General features: G+C 46.4%; 1 protein-coding gene across 4 annotated transcripts in view; it reads right to left on the minus strand.

Annotated features, from left to right (window-relative positions):
• The window catches only part of LOC105495832 (aarF domain containing kinase 1), a 130,268-nt gene that overhangs the window by 91,710 nt on the left and 19,938 nt on the right, over nt 1–18,620 (minus strand). For all 4 annotated transcript variants that reach the window (XM_011765681.3, XM_071099799.1, XM_071099798.1 and 1 more), the window contains one exon: nt 16,837–16,920. In XM_011765681.3, the coding sequence (XP_011763983.1) occupies nt 16,837–16,920 (84 nt within the window). The remainder of the gene's footprint in view (nt 1–16,836; nt 16,921–18,620) is intronic.

Here is an 18,620-nt window from a genome sequence, read left to right on the forward strand (position 1 = left end):
CCTTCAGAACTAGAAGAGAATGAATGCATTGTTTGAAGCCACTATGTTTGTGAACATTTGAGCAGTCACAGGAAACTAATACAGTCATAGGAAGCTACTGTATTAGTAGCTGCCACCTCCACCTCCCTGGCTCAAGCTATTCTTGAATTTGAAATTTTTGAATTTGTATTTTGGAAGTGAAGTCTGATGGGACAAAGGAAGGTATGCTGGGATATTCAGCTCCACACAGTCCTACCTCCTTGGCTGACCATTCCCTGCCCCCAGTACCCCAGCTCCACCCTGCCTCCCTACTTCTTTTTTCTTTTTTGAGACAGGGTCTCACTCTGTCCCCCAGGCTGGAGTGCAGTGGTGCAATCCCCGCTTGCTGCAGCCTTGACTTCCTGGGTTCAAGCAATTCTCCTGCCTCTGCCTCCCGAGTAGCTGAGGAGGTGCGTGCTACCACACCTGGCTAATTTTTATATTTTTAGTTTTACCATGTTGCCCAGGCTGGTCTCAAACTCCTGATCTCAGGTCATCCACCTGCATCGGCCTCCCAAAGTGCTGGGATTACAGGCCAGCCACCACGTCTGGCCCCACCTCCCTACTTCTAACTGCCATCACTGCTCTCTGCAACCAGTGCACCGGGAAGGGGAGACCTGCATTGTGCCATTGCTCTCCGTCCCTGCAGGTGGTCTTGACACAGGCAGGCGGAGGGTTGGGGTCACACAGGTGTGACGTGTTATCCAGCCCCAACCTAAACTAGAACAGCCACAGCAAGCTGAGCACACAGCTTGGCAGGCAACTCTCACCCATCCCCATCCAGATCCTGAGCACGCCCCAGCACACAGCTTGCCATTTCCTGGGAGCTGCCCATCCTTTGAAGATTGGGACAGCAGGGCCATGGGAAGGGAGGTTTCCCCACGCCCAGCCAGAGCCCAGCATTTTCATTTTGCACTAGTCCTCGTAATCACATGGCCGGCCCCGCCTCTTCCTCTAACAGTCTCCCTGCAGCCCTTCACTTGATAGTTCTTTGATCATTCTTCAGTTTCAGCTGAAAAACGTCATGCGAGAGAGCCCTTCCCAGCCTCTCTCTCAGCCACTCTTTATCCCGTGACTACATTTTATCTCCTTTAGGGCACTCAGCAAGAGCTGAAATGACCTTGTTTACTTACCACATTGATTTCCTGAAAAGTGTACACTGAGACCACTGTGTGTGTGTCAAGCACTGTTCTTAGTGCTGCAGACACAGCAGCAAGCAATCCAAACAAGTCCCCTATCCTCCTGAAGCGGATGTGTTCTGAGTTCCATCATTGTGAATTATCTCTTGTCCTCCCAAGAACAGACCATTGTACACCCAGCACCCCACACAGTGCCTGGCATATAGTAAGCATTCAATAAATATCACTGAACAATTGGCTGAATGAATAGTGGCTTAGATACTCTGCACTGTGACCAGGCACAGCAGAGAGACATCCCCCTTCAACCTATAACATGTTAGGGGTTGGGGGGTAAAGGTCTTTTCCATAAGCAAAAAACTGGAGGGGGGCAGGTGCAGTGGCTCACGAGTATAATCCCAGCACTGTGGTAGGCTAAGGCAGGTGGAGAGCTTGAGCCCAGGAGTTCAAGATCAGCCTAGGCAACATGGTGAAACCCCATCTTTACTACAAATACAAAAAGTTAGCCGGGCATGGCAGCACGTGCCTGTATTCCCAGGTACCTGGGAGGCTGAAGTGGGAGAATCACCTGAGCCTGGGAAGTCCAGGCTACAGTGAGCCATGATTGCACCACTGCACTCCAGCCTGAGCGACAAGAGTGACACCCTGTCTCAAAAATAATAATAACAAATTGGAAGGAAGAGAAGCTTAAAGACAGATTGGGGGTGTGGGAGGGACAGCACCCCAGTTCCTGAACCACCTTGCCTTAAATTAGCTTCACATATGTCTTGCTGTTATCAGTCAACAGTTTATTTGTATATTTAAGTGAAGTTATTCGGCTAATTGGACATATGTCTCACGGTTCTACAAGGAAAAGTCTATTAAAAAGTCTTGCTGTAACAGGCAAGAGCTTTGAGGGTAGTTTTATTCAGGGACAGGAAGAGAGCTGAGTGGATTTTAATTTGGTAGAAAATAGCTGCTTGGGGCCAAGACAGTGAGAAGTGGGAAATCAAGAACAGGCTATTAGATTATTACTGCTGTTAACAAGCATCTCGATCACCCTTACAGCTGCGGAGTGCCTTCCATCAATTTTATTAGTTATATTACGGCCTTCCATCTAGCCCTGCTATTCCAGTGATTCCCATTTTGGAGCTGTGGCCACCGAGGCAAGAGAAACACACCTCATCCACCCAGTACGAGTCTGTCCTCACAGCGCCTGCAGCCTAACTTCGTCAACATGTTAATGCATGGGAATTTTCTGAGTCCAAGATGAACAGCCCAAAGGGTTTCAGAAGTTGCAGAGGGCTGAGGGTATGGGAGAGAGGGGGAGAAAAAAACACTGATGTCTTGAGGCTTGACAGATGGCTCTGATGCCCTGATACAACAGGGAACCCCATGCTGTATGGACCACTGGCCTGGAGGAACCCTGGGAGCTCATCCAGTCCAGATTAGTGAGCCGGGGAGTAGAGTGGTTATAGGCACAGCCTGAGGAGCTGCACCATTTGGCATTAAATCTAAGTTCCCATAGTGGGTTGAACGGTGGCCCCCAAAACAATATGTCCATGACCTAACCCCTGTAATCTATGACTGTAACCTTATTCAGAAAAAAGGGCCTTTGCAGATATAATTAAGAATGTTTAAGATGAAGCTGGGCATGGTGGCTCACGCCTATAATCTCAGCACTTTGGTAGGCCGAGGCAGGCAGATAACTTGAGCCCAGGAATTGAAGACCAGCCTGGCCAACACAGCAAAACCCTGTCTCTACAAAAAAAAAAAATACAAAAATTAGCCAGGCATGGTGGTGCACACCTGTAATCCCAACTACTCGGGAGGCTGAGGCAGGAGAATCACTTGAACCCAGGAGGCAGAAGAGATTGTACCACTCTACTCCAGCCTAGGCAACAGAGCCAGACTGTCTCAAAAAAAAAAAAAAAAAAAAGGAATTTTTAAGATGAGATCATCCTGGATTGCCCAGGTGGACACTAAATCCAATGACAGTTGTCCTTATTAAAAACAAGAGTAGGCCAGGCGCAGCGGCTCACTTTGGGAGGCCAAGGCAGGCGGATCACAAGGTCAGGAGTTCGAGACCAGCCTGACCAACATGGTGAAACCCCATCTCTACTAAAAATACAAAAAATTAGTTGATTCCCCTGTAGCCACAAGAGGTGGCAGGCACCTATAATCCTAGCTACTCGGGAAGCAGGGGAATTGCTTAAACCCGGGGGTCAGAGGTTGCAGTGAGCCAAGATCATACCATTGCACTCCAGTCTAGATGACAGAGCAAGACTCCGTCTCAAAAAAAAAAAGAGAGAGAGAAGGTAGAGGAGGTAGAGGCAGATATTGCAGTAATGCAGCTGCAGGAATGCCTGGTGCCTCCAGAAAAGTCAAGGAAGGGTTCTTCCCTAGAATGCTTCCCACTGGCAGCATGGTCCTGAGGGCTCTATGATTTTGGGCCTCTGGCCTGAAGAAATGTAGGAGAATAAACTTCTATTGCCTTAAACCACCCAATTTGTGGTAATTTGTTATGGCAATCACAGGAAATTAATACACCCGCTTGCTAGCTGTAGACCCTTGAACAAGTCACTCCATCTGTCTGTTCATCAGTTTCTTCATCTGTAAAACAGGAATGATAACAATGGTATTTACCTCATAGGGCTACTGTAAAAATTAAATGAGATAATAGAGTCCCCTAAGTACAGTGCAGCAGAAGCCATCTTCATCCATTTGTGCTACTATGACAAAATCCTTGAGACTGGATCACTTTTTAAAAACAAAACAAAACATTGTTTTAAATAGTTCTAGAGGCTGAGAAGCCCATGACCAAGAGATCCACATCTGGCAGGGGCCTTCTTGCTGGGTCATCCCATAGTGGAAGGTAGAAGAGTAAGAGAGCCCATGAAAGGGTGGAGATTGTGGGTGGAGACAGAGAGGGAGAGAGGGAAGGTACCCAAAGTGAACCCATTCTCACAGTAACAGCATTAATCCATTCATGAGGGCAGAGCCCTTATGACCTAACTGAGAAGAAGGTCCTACTTCTCAACACTCTTGCTTTGCAGATTAAGTTTCTAAAACATGAACTTGGAGAGACCCATTGAAACCTTAGTAGAAGCCTACCTGATGAACTCATTAAAAATATGGCTTTTGGCAGGGCTCATGCTTGTAATCCCAGCACTTTGGGAGGCCAAAGCAGGGGGATTGTTTGAGCCCAGGAGTTCTAAACCAGCCTGGGTAACATAATGAAACCTCATCTCTACAAAAAATACAAAAATTAGCCAGGCATGGTGGTGCAAGCCTGCAGTCCCAGCTATTCAGGAGGCCAAGATGGGAGGATCAATTGAGCTCAAGAGGCAGAGGCTGCAGTGATGCAGTGAGCCATGATCATGCCACTATACTCCAGCCTGGACACCAGAGTGAGGCTTTCCCGGCCTTACCTCAGAATCACTGACAATAAATCTTTAGTGTACAGGACCAAGGAATGTGTACCAAGGCCCCCCAGGTGACTGACTGTCTGACAGGTTGGGAACCACCTGGGTGCTGTCCCATTCCCACCTTGATTCCAGACATAAAATCTCTTCTGTTTCTAGAAAGCTGCCCTCCAGATACAGACTTCATAGCTGCTCTGGGTGAAGGACACTTGGCTTTGTTGCATGAGAATGATAAACAATGAATTCAAAATACTGCTTAATTCTGGTTATGCAGGAAGAAGGCTGGAGTCAGGAAAGAAGTACCCACGGGCTACAACTGCACGGGTAAGGTATTATTTCTGAAATTGGGCAATAAGCATGAGGGTGATCACTGAATTATTTTTTAAACTTTGTCTTAGGTCTTAAATATTTCACATTTTTAAAAATACAAGCTGTATGCAGATATGGAAAAATAAAATGCTGGTATTGGCCATGGTCCCTAGGTAACTAGTAAGCCTAGACCAAGGATACTTCTATGCACTCCAGTACTAAATTGCCTCAGCCACAGGGAAGTCCTAGCTTATGCCTACCCCGCGTCTCTCATCATGTTGCCACATCCATTTCCAGCAGAGGTGGAAACAGCTCAGAAGCACCCAGTCCAGGGCAGGTAGAAAACTGCTGGAGGTTTTCAGTGGGAAAAGCAATCAGCAATGAAAATCCCAGCCTGGGTTGGTCTGGGATAGGGTCTGAGATGGGCAAGGGCAGGCTGAAACCAGGGTTACTCCAGCTCCTGCCCCACAGAGGGCCTTGTTAGAAGTGCAAGTCCTCACAATGCAGGACCTTCTCTGCGGAGGTGGGTGTTCTGCCTGCTCCACTTACCCTGTAGAACCAGGTGCTGGGGGCAAGTGGAGGGCAGCTCTGCAGTAGCAGGAAGCCCACCCACGTGTCCAGGCAGCCCACATAGGTGAGGGAGCTTCAGACATGCACATGAGAGGAACTGTGTGCTGCTCAGAATGGAGAGATGCCCAGCACACAGCAACGGGCTCATACCACCAAAAACCCAGGGGTTTATTTTGTTTCATTATAGCTGTGGCCCTTGGAAAAGATCACTGCTTTAGAACCACAGCAGCAAATACCATCGCATCAGGCATCTCCAATCCTAAAGCAGCCACAGGAGATAAACAGTGTGAGCTAGGAAAAGAGAAGAGCTGGAAAGAGAGTAGCCAAACACAGTGGGGTAAAGATCGAGGCAAGAGTGGGTGCAAGCCAGGGCGTAGCCCAGCAGCATCTGCTACGGATGCCGCAGCCTTGTTTCTCAAAGTACGACCTTGCAGCGGTGATGGTATGCAAAAGGTGGTACAAGAGGCAATTTCAGCTGGTACCCAGAATGTTTATTTGCATATGCATTAGATAGACAAAGAGAGAGAGAAAATCAAACCTGTAATTTCACAGATATTTTTGCTTAGAACAAAGCCAAGTAAAGGAAAGTGTCGACAGGATGAAAAATATCACAGAAATACCTGAATAGTTGGTTATAAAGAAGTGTATGGGAATAATAAACAATGAATTTAAAATACTGCTTAATTATGGATACGCAGGAAGAAAGCTGGAGTCAGGGAAGAAGTACCCACGGGCTATAACTGCATGGGTAAAGTGTACTATTTCTGAAATTGGGCAATGAGCATGAGGGTGATCACTGAATCATTTTTTATACTTTGTCTTAGGTCTTAAATACTTCACATTTCTTAAAATACAAGCTGTATACAGATATGGAAAAATAAAACGCTGGTGTTGGCCATGGTCCCTAGGTAACTAACAAGTCTAGACCAATTGAGAGGGTAACTGGCATTTCCCTGATTGCCTACGACCTACAGAGAAGCCACCACACAGTGAGCCCAATCTCCAGGAATAATCACATTTTCTCCCAGGCCCACCACATTTACCCCCAGGACTCCCACTGATGGTCACGGACCCTACCAAGTTTCTCCCCAGGCCACATCAAGGCTCAAGAACCTACTCCTACAGAATTCTCCAGAACCAGAATGGTTTTGAGGTCAGGGCCACTGTGGAAAACTGCACAGATTTCAATGCAGTATTCAGAAAGCTAAAAAGGAGGTGCTAGACTCACAGACTCTGTCTCCCTAATTCCAAAGAACTGGTCCTCAGATGACCCAACCAGAACGAATTAAATGCAGCTCATGCTCCTGCAGAAATTATCACAAACTCCGAGAAAGCCAGTCACCAAGATAGCAAGGATTCAATTTCTCTCCTCCTCTATGCAGAGCACTCTCAGGCAAACATTCCATGATGACAAATGAAAGCAGCAAAAGCGGGTCTAGAGGCACAATGCTTGAAAACTCACTGAAAAGATTCCATGCCAGGTCGAGAGGTGCTGCACATGCAAAGGAGCTGGGGCTCAACGAGACCCAGACCACTACTCCAGGAGGAACGCATTCCAGCCCCATCTCCCAAGAAAAGCTACCCCCCAACACGCCCAGCTTGCCTGGAAGTTAGGTGTGCTGTCAGGATTCAGGAGAAATAATTCCAGACCAGGGGCCAGAGTTGTAATAGACCCTTATCAGTCCTGTAGCTGGTCATTTCTTGCCTTCTGCTCCCCCACCCTCAACTATGACAACTTGAAGGCAGAGGTCAAATCTTATTTCCCATTTTCTCCTCTGAACCTCACCCTGTACCTGACACAGAGCAGGCTCAATTAAAGTTGGCTAAAGTAACAGATGGATGGAAGGATGGTGAAGAAATGTCCTGGTTTGGCCAGACCAGATCTCAGGTTTCAGGGAATATTCCTGAAGAACCAGACATTGCTACAGTTCCCTTTGCAGAAGAACAGGATCTTTAAAACGCTTAGTGAATTATACCTTCACTAGACTGGTAGGATGGTTATCCTCAAAACTGGCAGTTGTTCAATAGCTTCGGAGTTGAAACTCTTTCCTGAAGCAAAGAGTTAGCACCTATCAATTCCTTTTGAAGGGTTTACCCTCCCCTCCATAGGGGAATGCCAAATATTTGTTGAGCTAACTGTTTTATTGATTAAATGAGTAAAGGAACTTCAGGGAGGTGGCTCTGTTGCCCTTCTTCCTCCTCCGGTGTTTCCCAAATCCATCCCAGGCAGCAGCAGAACCTCAGGCTCAGAGGAGGGTGGGTGAAGAGGTAGGAGGAGTGACTCCAGGAGCAGCAGCCAGTTGGCAAGAACTGCTGCACAGGCATCTTTGTGTCTACTTTCTGTCCAGCTTGGTGCTTTTCTCCAGATTGGAAGCAAATATACAGGGAGATGACAGAGTAAAAAGTGCAAAGCACATGAGACTGGGCGATATCTGAACATCAAGATCAAGTTCATGATATGCTACACACCTGCTGGGGATGTGAGAAATCACATCACTGGCCAGGTGCAGTGGCTCACGCCTATAATCACAGCACTTTGGGGATTACAGCTGAGGCGGGCGGATCATATGAGGTCAGGAGTTCGAGACCAGCCTGGCCAATATGGTGAAATCCCGTCTCTACTAAAAATACAAAAATTAGCCAGGTGTGATGGCACGCGCCAGTAGTCCCAGCTACTCAGGAGGCTGAGGTAGAAGAATTGCTTGAACCCAAAAGGTAGAGGCTGCAGTGAGCTGAGATCACGCCACTGCACTCCAGCCTGGGCGACAGTGAGACTCCGTCTCAAAAAAAAAAAGAAAAAGAAGAAATCACATCACCTCTCCAGAACTCTGCTTCCACATCTGTACATTAGAGGCTTGAGCTGGCTGATGCCCAAGACGTCTTTCTCAAGTGCAATGGAATAGTTATAGAGTTGTCACCTGACCTTAGCCCCTTACTCTGCCCCTCCAACCAATATCCACAGGCCAGAAATTGGAGTCCCTTTTTCTCCAAAACAGTCTACCATATCCCATGGTAATAAAGGTTGATGGCGGCCAGGCATTGTGGCTCACACCTGTAATCCCATCCCAACACTTCGGGAGGTCAAGACAGGAGGATCGCTTGAGCCCAGGAGATCGAGGCTGCAGTGAGCCGAGATCACGCCACTGCACTTCAGCCTGGGCAACAAAGCAAGACCCTGTCTCAAAAAATAAATAAATAAATAAATAAATAAAATAAAAGTTGACAGTGTCTGACTCTTGTCTCTAAGTGCAGATTTTAGTAATGCCAAAATAGCTCTCCCATACTCCAACCCAAAGCACCCTATGTTCCTAAACAAAGTCAGATGTAAAGATTAGCAGAATTTTTTAGAAACAAATGGTTCTTACAGCAAATTTACAGCTACCTCCCCTCCCACAATCAGTAGTACCACAGGAGAACATTCTATCCCTATGTTTCACACAACCATGGGGAGGGAGCCCTAGTATGCATAACGCTCCTGACCTCTCTCTCCCGCTCCTTCACTCCTTGTGGGAGAGATAATCACCAATCAGATTAAGGAATTTAGGAGAAGAAACAGAGTTTGCTCAGCTCACCCCTTCCTCTCTCCCCTCCGTTGGGGATCTGCTTATCTGCAGAGCATTGATTTTCAGCTCCTTCCTCTTCTAAGAGGCAGTACCCCAACTGAAAGGCTTGTCCAGCCGTGTCTGTGCCTGGGTAGGTAAGCCTCTCAAATCCAGAGGTGAAGTTCAGCAAGCTCACTTGCTCCAGACCCCAGACTATATCCTCAGCCCTGTGTCTATCAGTAATGAAGCTGATGAATATTGATCACCACCTGGCAGGGTCCTGCATCTCCCTGACTCTGCTTCTCAGGCAAGGAAGAGAAGGATATTAATTATTACTTGTAGTCCAAATATTGGGCACTATAGTAACTAACCGAACAAACACATACTACTGACCTGAAACATCTGATACCACAGAAGCCCAGGGACCTACCTGGTAACAAGAATTTGAGCTTAGTTAAAAAACTTCACACTCAAAGTAGCAATCAAGATCCCCTCCAGCATTACAACTCTGATTTTAAAAAGAAAAGGTTCCTGTTCTTGTTCTCTCTCACACGCACACAGACACATATACACGTGCAGGTTCACACACCTACCTACTGTCCAACACAAAAGCTGGCAAGTGGTACTGGTATTTAAAAAAAAAAAAAAATCAATAACTGGCTGGGGACAGTAGCTCATGCCGGTAATCCCAGCACTTTAGGAGGCTGAGGTGGGAGGATCACTTGTCCCCAGGAGTTTGAGACCAGCATGGACAACATAACAAGACTCTGTCTCATATTTCATAAAAAAAAAAAAAAAAAAAAAACAACATTGGCCAGGCACAGTGGCTCACGCCTGTAATCCCAGCAATTTGGAAGACCAAGGCAGGTAGATCATTTGAGGTCAGGAGTTCGAGACTAGCCTGGCCAAGATGGTGAAACCCTGTCTATACCAAAAAAATACAAAAATTAGTCGGGCATGGTGGCATATGCCTGTAGTCCTAGCTACTCGGGAGGCCAAGATGGGAGAATCACTTGAACCTGGGAGGCAGAGGTTGCAGTGAATAGAGGTTGCCGTGAGCAGAGATCGCACCACTGCACTCTGGCCTGGGCAACAAAGCAAGACCCTGTCTAAAAAAAAAAAAAAAAAATCCAATGATGCAATAACTTTAAGCATTCTCAGTCACTGAAGGCTTAATAAACAACTTTACTGGAGAATTTTCCATGGCTCCCTATTGTCTATGGCTTAAAACCTGGCCTTGAGTCACTCCGTCACCTAGCTCTAATACTATTTGCCACTATGTCCCTTCACTCTCCTAGTCTCCAGTAACATTGAATTAATCTTTTTCTTATAGATAATCCCCAAAATTACACCCATTACGCTCGGCCAAAATCACCTTGTCCCCAAGGCTACATGTTTCAATCAACCCACCTTTCCAAACTCAGCTCCCATACCAACTTAACTCATTCAACCTCACCTATTTTAGGCCACTGTCTCTGCTCATGAATGCTTCAGTGGTCTTAACTATTTTAGAGTGTACGAGAGTCGAACAAGTAAGGAAATATATTGTAGATAAGAGGCAGGTTTATCACTGTCAGAGAAAGAGGTGATATTAAAAAAAGGAGAATGCCAATATGGACTCTGTGGTATTGGACTAAAATTGGAGATATAAGTATCAGTTCATAGTTTTTTGCCCAGATACAGTGGCTCACGCCTATAATCCCAGCACTTTGGGAGGCCAAGGCATCAGGATCACTTGAGGCCAGGAGTTCAAGACCAGCCTGGGCAACACAGTGAGACCCTGTCTCTACAAATAATACTTTAAAAAATTAGCCAGGCATGTTGGTGCACACCTGTAGTCCCAACTACTCAGGAGGTTGAAGTGGGAGGATAGCTTAAGCCCAAGAGTTGGAGGCTGCAGTGAACCATGATCGCACCACTAGCCTGGGTGACACAGCAAGACCATGTCTCAAAAAAAAAAATCTTAGTTTTTTAGTAGAAAGACAGAAGTGTGTGTATGTGTGAGTGAGTGTACACACATATATATCCTCACTCTGTCTCCTAGAAGGGCCTAGAAGCAATGGTACCCCAGTAGCAAAACGAATACCTGACCTCCACATCTTGGTTTCTGAATACCATTCTCCAGTAACAGGAATCAGGGCTCCTTGGAGAAGTAATTGATTCCAGGGCAAGGAAAATACAGGATAAGCCTGAAGTATCTTTCAGTATAAGAATGTGAGGCAGTGCTCAAAATAGGTTGGGGGCATATCAAAAGGACAGAGGAGCCAACCTGAAAGAGCTCCCAATGGCCACAGGTGGAACCACTTGAGCAATAAAATAATGATTGTTTTGCATATAAAGGAAAAGTATTGTCTGGATTATATATGGGACATAGACCCCATAGAATAAAATAAATATCCATGAGTTCACAGTGATAAAAAATAATTAAATAGCTGGGTGCAGTGGCTCACGCCTGTAATCCCAACACTTTGGGAGGCCAAGGCAGGCAGATCACCTGAGGTCAGGAGTTTGTGACCAGCCTGTCCAACATGGCGAAACCCTGTCTCTAGTAAAAATACAAAATTAGCTGGGTGTGGTGGTGGGCACCTGTAATCCCAGCTACTCAGGAGGCTGAGGCAGGAGAATCGCTTGAACCCGGGAGGCAGAGGTTGCAGTGAGCTGAGACCGCGCCACTGCACTCCATCCTGGGCAACAAGAGCAAAACTCCATCTCAATAATAATAACAATAATTAAATAACTAGGGGAGAAGGGAAAGGTCTTTCTTATAGAAGAATTCCAATTAATAAATGTATAGAAGAAATGAGGAGAAAAGAATATCATTAACATGTTCATTAAAATGATAAGGAGCTATCAAGGCTAACCCTATGCTCAGGATCTCCTCTCTGGCTGGTTTAAATAATCCACAATGTTAAATTAAGCAAAGCTTCTCATCTCCATTCTTACAAAAGGAACAGGGGCAAAGGCCACCACCATCACTTTGCGGATAGAAAAGCAGAGGTGCTGGCCAAACATGGTGGCTCACGTCTGTAATCCCAGCACTTTGGGAAGCCAAGGCAGGCGAATCACCTGAGGTCAAGAGTTCAAGACCAGACTGGCCAACATGGTGAAACCCCATCTCTACTAAAAACACAAAAATTGGGCCAGGCGCAGTGGCTCATGCCTGTAATCCCAGCACTTTGGAAGGCCGAGGTGGGCAGATCATGAGGTCAGGAGATGGAGATCATCCTGGCTAACACGGTAAAACCCTGTCTCTACTAAAAATACAAAAAATTAGCTGGGCGTGGAGGCACACACTTGTAGTCCCAGCTACTCGGGAGGCTGAGGCAGGAGAATCACTTGAACCCAGGAGGTGGAGGTTGCAGTGAGCCGAGATCACGCCACTGCACTCCAGCCTGTGCGACAAAGCAAGACTCTCGTTCAAAAAAAAAAAAAGCCTTTTAAAAACTAAAAAAATAAAAGCAGAGGTGCTTGGCAGTGGAGTAGGACTAGGTGCCAGGGGACCTGGCTCCAGGTCCAACATGGCTCCAATCCTACCCAGCACCATCCAAACCTCTCTGCACCCTCCCTTAGGCACTAACATTTTTGAATTTCATTTCTTCCCTTGAGTTACGGGCCGTCCTGTGACTATCAACACTCCATTTATGCTTAAAAGATCCAGCATGTTTAAGTGACAAACTGAGGGCCATAGAAAAAAAGAAAAAGAAAAAAAATAACCCCAGTATGCTTCTCCAAGAATCCATACTATATAAGGACTCATTTGGCTGCAAAGAACAGCAAACTTAACTCAAACCACCTTGGGCAAAAAAAGAGAATTTCCTGATAGATATAACTGAAATTCCAGTCGTAGTCTAGCTTCCATTTCAGCTAGATCCAGGAACTCAAATTATGCATTTCTATGCAATATTAGCTTCATTCACAGACAGGCTTTCCCTTCATAGTGGCAAAGATGGCTGCCAACAGCTCCAAGCCAACATCTTACACTCTCAGCTCACACAGCAGAAAAGAGAGAGCGGCTCTTCCCAGAAAAGTCCTGCGCACTGGCCAGAACTGGCTCAGGTACTCAGGCTCCCTGAATCAATCTCTAGAGCCAGCAGAATAGACTCTGCTAATCACCTGGCTAATAAGGGTGGGGTGAGCCCTTTCCAAACTCAGAGTATAGGTCAACACAGCGGCTCCCCAGAGAAAAGTTTATATGCTATTCCCCAAAATGAGAATGGCTTCTAAGCTGAACAACTAGCAAATATCCACTACATCCCAAACCCTCATCAGAATCAACTCCATCCTCCCTCCTCCATTCCTAGATGTCTACACCAGCAGTGACTTCTGTATGCTTTATGAATAAGCCAGCTCACACACATCTCAGTTTATAAGCATCCTGAACACCAGGGATCTGGTTCTCCAAAGCATGTGAGCCCCTCCCCACCACCTTAGCTGCCTAGCAAAGGGCCACTAGGCCTCTAGAACACACTTCTTCACGTTGGCTCTCAGCCCTCTGGTTCCAGAGCTGAGTCACTGAGATCCCAGCCTGCCTGCGCCAACCTTGAAAGTGCTCGAAGTCGCCGGGCGCGGTGGCTCACGCCTGTAATCCCAGCACTTTGGGAGGCCGAGGCGGGCGGATCACAAGGTCAGGAGATCGAGACCATGGTGAAACCCCGTCTCTACTAAAAATAGAAAAAATTAGCCGGGCGCAGTGGCGGGCGCCTGTAGTCCCAGCTACTCGGGAGGCTGAGGCAGGAGAATGGCGTGAACCTGGGAGGCGGAGCTTGCAGTGAGCCGAGATTGCGCCACTGCACTCCAGCCTGGGCGACAGAGCGAGACTCCGTCTCAAAAAAAAAAAAAAAAAAGAAAGTGCTCGAAGTCACCGCCTGATGAGCTAGCCTCCTGGCTCTGACATACTCTGGGACCTGGAGATGCCGGCTTGACAGTTGAGATAATTATGTTTTACCCTTCACTCATTCCTTTATCAGCCACGCTGACAAGAAGGCATAAGCGCTCCAATGGAAGAAGACACTCCTGCGGTATTTACTCGTGCTCTTAGCGCCAGCCAGCTCCCCCTTCCCAGGCACAACTCCCAGAGACGGGCCTACACCCTGTTATCTGGTGCCAGCCACCACGTGCTGCTCCCTTGTCAAATGCCATGCTGCACTTTCCTTACTGCATCCCCTAAAACTGTCAACTTCTCCAGGAGCCACAGTGTCACTGCCTTTCAGATGACTTACATGTGACACGTGACAGGCAACTGTTTTTTTGACACCCCTCGCCTGCCTCCCCTGCAGATTCCATAAAGCAGAGGCCTTGCCCCTGTGTCCGAACCCACAAGCTCTCCGTAGAATGATACACCAGTGGGTGCCAAGGTCCTTAGCACTGGTTAGCTGGAGAAAGAGGGGCAGGGAAACACAGTGGGCAATTATGTCTCAGAAGCAGGGGCTTTGAGATCCTCCATAAAAACTAACATTTCGGCACCTGTAGTTCCAGCTACTTGGGAGGCTGAGGCAGGAGAATCACTTGAACCTGGGAGGCAGAGGTTGCAGTAAGCCAAGATCGCACCACTGCACTCCAGGCTGGGTGACAAGAGCAAAAAACTCCATCTCAAAAAAAAAAAAAAACGAACATTTCATTCATTCATTCGTTCATTCGTTCAACAAAACTTTTTCAGGACCTGTCACATCCTGGTGATGGATGCTGCAGACATGGAAATTCACAGCACAGACCAAATCTCTGTCCTCATGGAACATACCTTGTAGGAGACATTTGACTTGTTTTTGATACCTGCTTTGTATTTCACAAGGCACTGAGATATTATCTACATAATCCTGAGAAAGCGGCATAACCGTCTCTAATTTATAGACAAATGGCATCTCCAAAAGGCTAAATGAATTTCCCAAAGCCAAGCCACAAATTCGGGTCTTCTAACTAGTAACTCCGTGCTCTGTCTGGGACCTCCCCAAAGGTAGGGAGGTGGCAGGGTACAGGCTGGCATTGAAACAGACATTAAATCAACGCAGGCCTACGCATCATTGCTAGAGATGCAAGATCAAAAAAACAAAGACTGAATCCCTGATCTAAAGGAACAGATAGTCTAAAAAGAAAGGCACATAACCAACTATCATCTGTGGCAAGAATAAAGACAAAATGATTAAATTCAAATAGGAAGACATCTCTGGAAAGATGCACAAGAAATAATAATTGCCTCCAGGCAAGAAAATTGGGTACCTGAGGAACAAGGGTAGGAGGGTCATTTTGTATGTTTCAAACACTGTATATTTTGATTTATGTACCATTTGAATGTATTTCCCATTAAATAACACTTTGAAGATGCAATCAGCAAAATCCTGAAGGTAGAAAATTCTACAGGATAAATTATCTGGTTTTTTCAACAAACAAGTAACTCAAAAAAGGGAGAGCGAAGAAATGTTACAGATTTTTAAAGATGTAGAAAACATCAACCTTAATATATCTACCTTATTTGGATATTTTGATCCAGATTTGAACAAACTATACAAAGGCATTTAGGGGCTGGGCACGGTGGCTCACGCCTGTAATCCCAGCATTTTGGGAGGCGGAGGTGGGTGGATCACTTGAGGTCAAGGGTTGGAGACCAGCCTGGCCAACACGATGAAACCCAGTCTCTACTAAAAATACAAAAATTAGCCAAGCATGGTGGTGTACATATGTAGTCCCAGCCACTCAGGAGGTTGAGGCAGGAGAATCACTTGAACCCAGGAAGCAGATGTTGCAATGAGCCAAGATCGCACCACTGCACCCCAGACCAGGTGACGGAGTGAGACTCTGTCTCAATGAACATAGAAATAAAAGAATGAATAACTAAAGGGGGGAAAGATGGCTAACAAGATGGGCAAAATGTTGATAGTTTCTGAAGCTATATGACAGTTCCACCAGAGTTCATTCTACTATTCTCTCTACTCTTGTGGATGGTTGAAATTGCCATAATAAAAAGTTTAAATAAAAATTTAGACATTAATTATTCCATCCACATAGGAAAACTGAGAAGGAAAGCACCACCAAGGGGAGCTTAAGCTGAGTCCAGAAGGATGACGAGGAATTTTCTAAGGGGCAAAGGGCATTCCTGGCTGAGGGGACTGCCTGAGCACAGCCATGCCAATCTATCACAATCTCTAGAGGAGCCAAAGGTATCTACACTTGACCTCAAACTCAACCTACATCCACAAAAAGTGCCCTCTCGTTTGATCTCCCAAGTCTCCGGGATATCTAACCATATATCAACATCAACTACCTTGTTCGAAGTGACGACAGAGAGTTTGGGGTTGACAGCTCGACTCAGAGGCCTACAAGAGGCCCCAGAGTAGCCCTCAGAGGATAGGAAAGCAATTAACCTCTTTCAATTGGGTTTTGCCCGACAAAACAGTTTAGAAGCCAGCTGAGTTATCTGCGGGACAGAGCCTACATCCCTCTTGAGTCATCCCAGACACCCGCACTCCCCAGAAGCACACACGGGCCTCCCGCACAGCACCTTGCAGATTGGTAACTCAGTACCATGGCATTCAGCTTGATGACGGTCTGACAGCACCCCTCAGAAGCGCTGAAACCTCTACATGAAGGAGGAAGCAGTCCTCCCCTCCTTCCTTCCAAAAATTCAGTGGCCAATGCCTCCAGCCTCAATCCCCTACACTGCCCTCTGCCCAACTCCAGCTGTACACAGGAAGCTTCTTGGCTAGGCAGCTGCTTCAGGATTTATTCAATCCTAGGCCAAGTGCAGTGGATCATGCCTGTAATCCCAGCAATTCGGGGGGCTGAGGTGGGAGGATCACTTGAGCGTAGCAGTTCAAGGGTTATCCAGTCCTGGCCTGGTTCAGATGGGTCCCATGGGTTACTTACCTTAGATCTCAGCTGCAAGTACTCCTCTGAGCCATAGGGGACACTCTTCAGGGAAGTGAGGTAGTCATAACTGATGACAGCCGTCTGTGAACCAAGGTGGTGGGGAAAAGCTTAGCACCTGGACATTAAGTACTACTACTCTACCTAAACCTTGCAGTGCAGGTCCCTGACACAACCGCTATGTCTGGGGAAGCAGCCAGTCCCGCCCCTAAGATGCCCGGCCCCTGGATCTTATTCTAGCTAGCTTCCTCCTGTCATTCAGGACTCCGTGCAAATGCCACCTATGCAGAGGCCCACTCTAAAATTGCGCCTCTTACCAGAAACATTCAATTATTTATCACAACAAACCACCATCCAACATTACCTTGCTCGTTCTTTTCCTTGTTTATGAACTGTCTCTTCCTATAAGCTTAAACTCTAAGCTCTAGAAGCACAGGGGCTTGTCCTTCCTCTCCATCACTATACCCCAGCACCTTTTACACTGCCAGGTACATTGAGTAAATGCTCAATCAAAGCTAGTTGAATAAAGCTGTTACATAAACTTGGCCGACTTCTCCACATCACAAATAAACATATATGTATGTTTGCTCTAATAGCATAAGTCTTTTTTTTTTTTTTTTTTTTTCTTTGAGACAGAGTCTTGCTCTGTCACCCAGGCTGGAATGCACTGGCATGATCTCGGTGATCTTGGCTCACTGCAACCTCTGCCTTCCAGGTTCAGGCAATTCTCCTGCCTGAGTCTCCCAAGTAGCTGAAATTACATGCACGCACCACCACACCCAGCTAATTTTTGTGTTTGTAGTAGAGATAGGATTTTGCCATGACGGCCAGGCTGGTCTCGAACTCCTGACCTCAGGTGATCCTCCCACCTCAGCCTCCCAAAGTGCTGGGATAACAGGCATGAGCCACCGCACCTGGCCCTAATAGCATAAGTCTTGATTCCGTATCCCCTTATCCAGAAAGAATCAGAAAATTCGTCTCCAAGATATCCTAGGCATGGAAGGGCCTTGGGGATTATCTACCCCAAACCTTCCTTTATAGAATTGAGTAACTGGGACCCTAGAAGTTCAGGGACTTACAAAATTGATATTAAGAAGAGTTTCTTCCTCTGCACTCTACAAAGCTTTATTCTATTCAACATATACTTGTTGAACACCAACCACAAGCAAGACTTGGGCACTAAGCAGTGTTCAAGGACAATCCAGACCAGAGCTCTGGCCTTTAAAATTTTGACAGCTTTGCGCCTGGTTTACAAAGCACTGATCCATATCTTCCTCCCTCCTTTCCAACTATTCAAATCTCTAAGATTCCATTTAAAACCTGCTTCTGGCTAACCTGAAGGTATTGAGTTATCTCAGTTGATTGTTCACAGTCAGTCACAGATCATACTCCTTGCTCTACTCATTCCTCCCTTCTCACTATTGCACTTGACTAATATAAAAATATATATATACAGGCCGGGCATGGTGGCTCACACCTGTAATCCCAGCACTTTGGGAGGCCAAGGCAGGCAAATCACTTGAGGTAAGGAGTTCGAGACCAGTCTGGCCAACATGGTGAAATGCCCTCTCTACTAAAAATATAGAAATTAGCCAGATGTGCTCACTTGAACCCAGAAGGTGAAGGCTGCAGTGAGCCGAGATGAGATCGTGCCACTGCACTCCAGCCTGAGCAACAAAGTGAGACTCTATCTCAAAAAATATATATATATATGGATTTGGATGCATGGATTTGGATTGTTTTTTAATCTATTCTTACAGGCATTACTCAACCATATATGCGTG

The sequence above is a fragment of the Macaca nemestrina genome, chromosome 7 (assembly GCF_043159975.1).
Source record: "Macaca nemestrina isolate mMacNem1 chromosome 7, mMacNem.hap1, whole genome shotgun sequence".
NCBI classification, from domain to species: domain Eukaryota; kingdom Metazoa; phylum Chordata; class Mammalia; order Primates; family Cercopithecidae; genus Macaca; species Macaca nemestrina.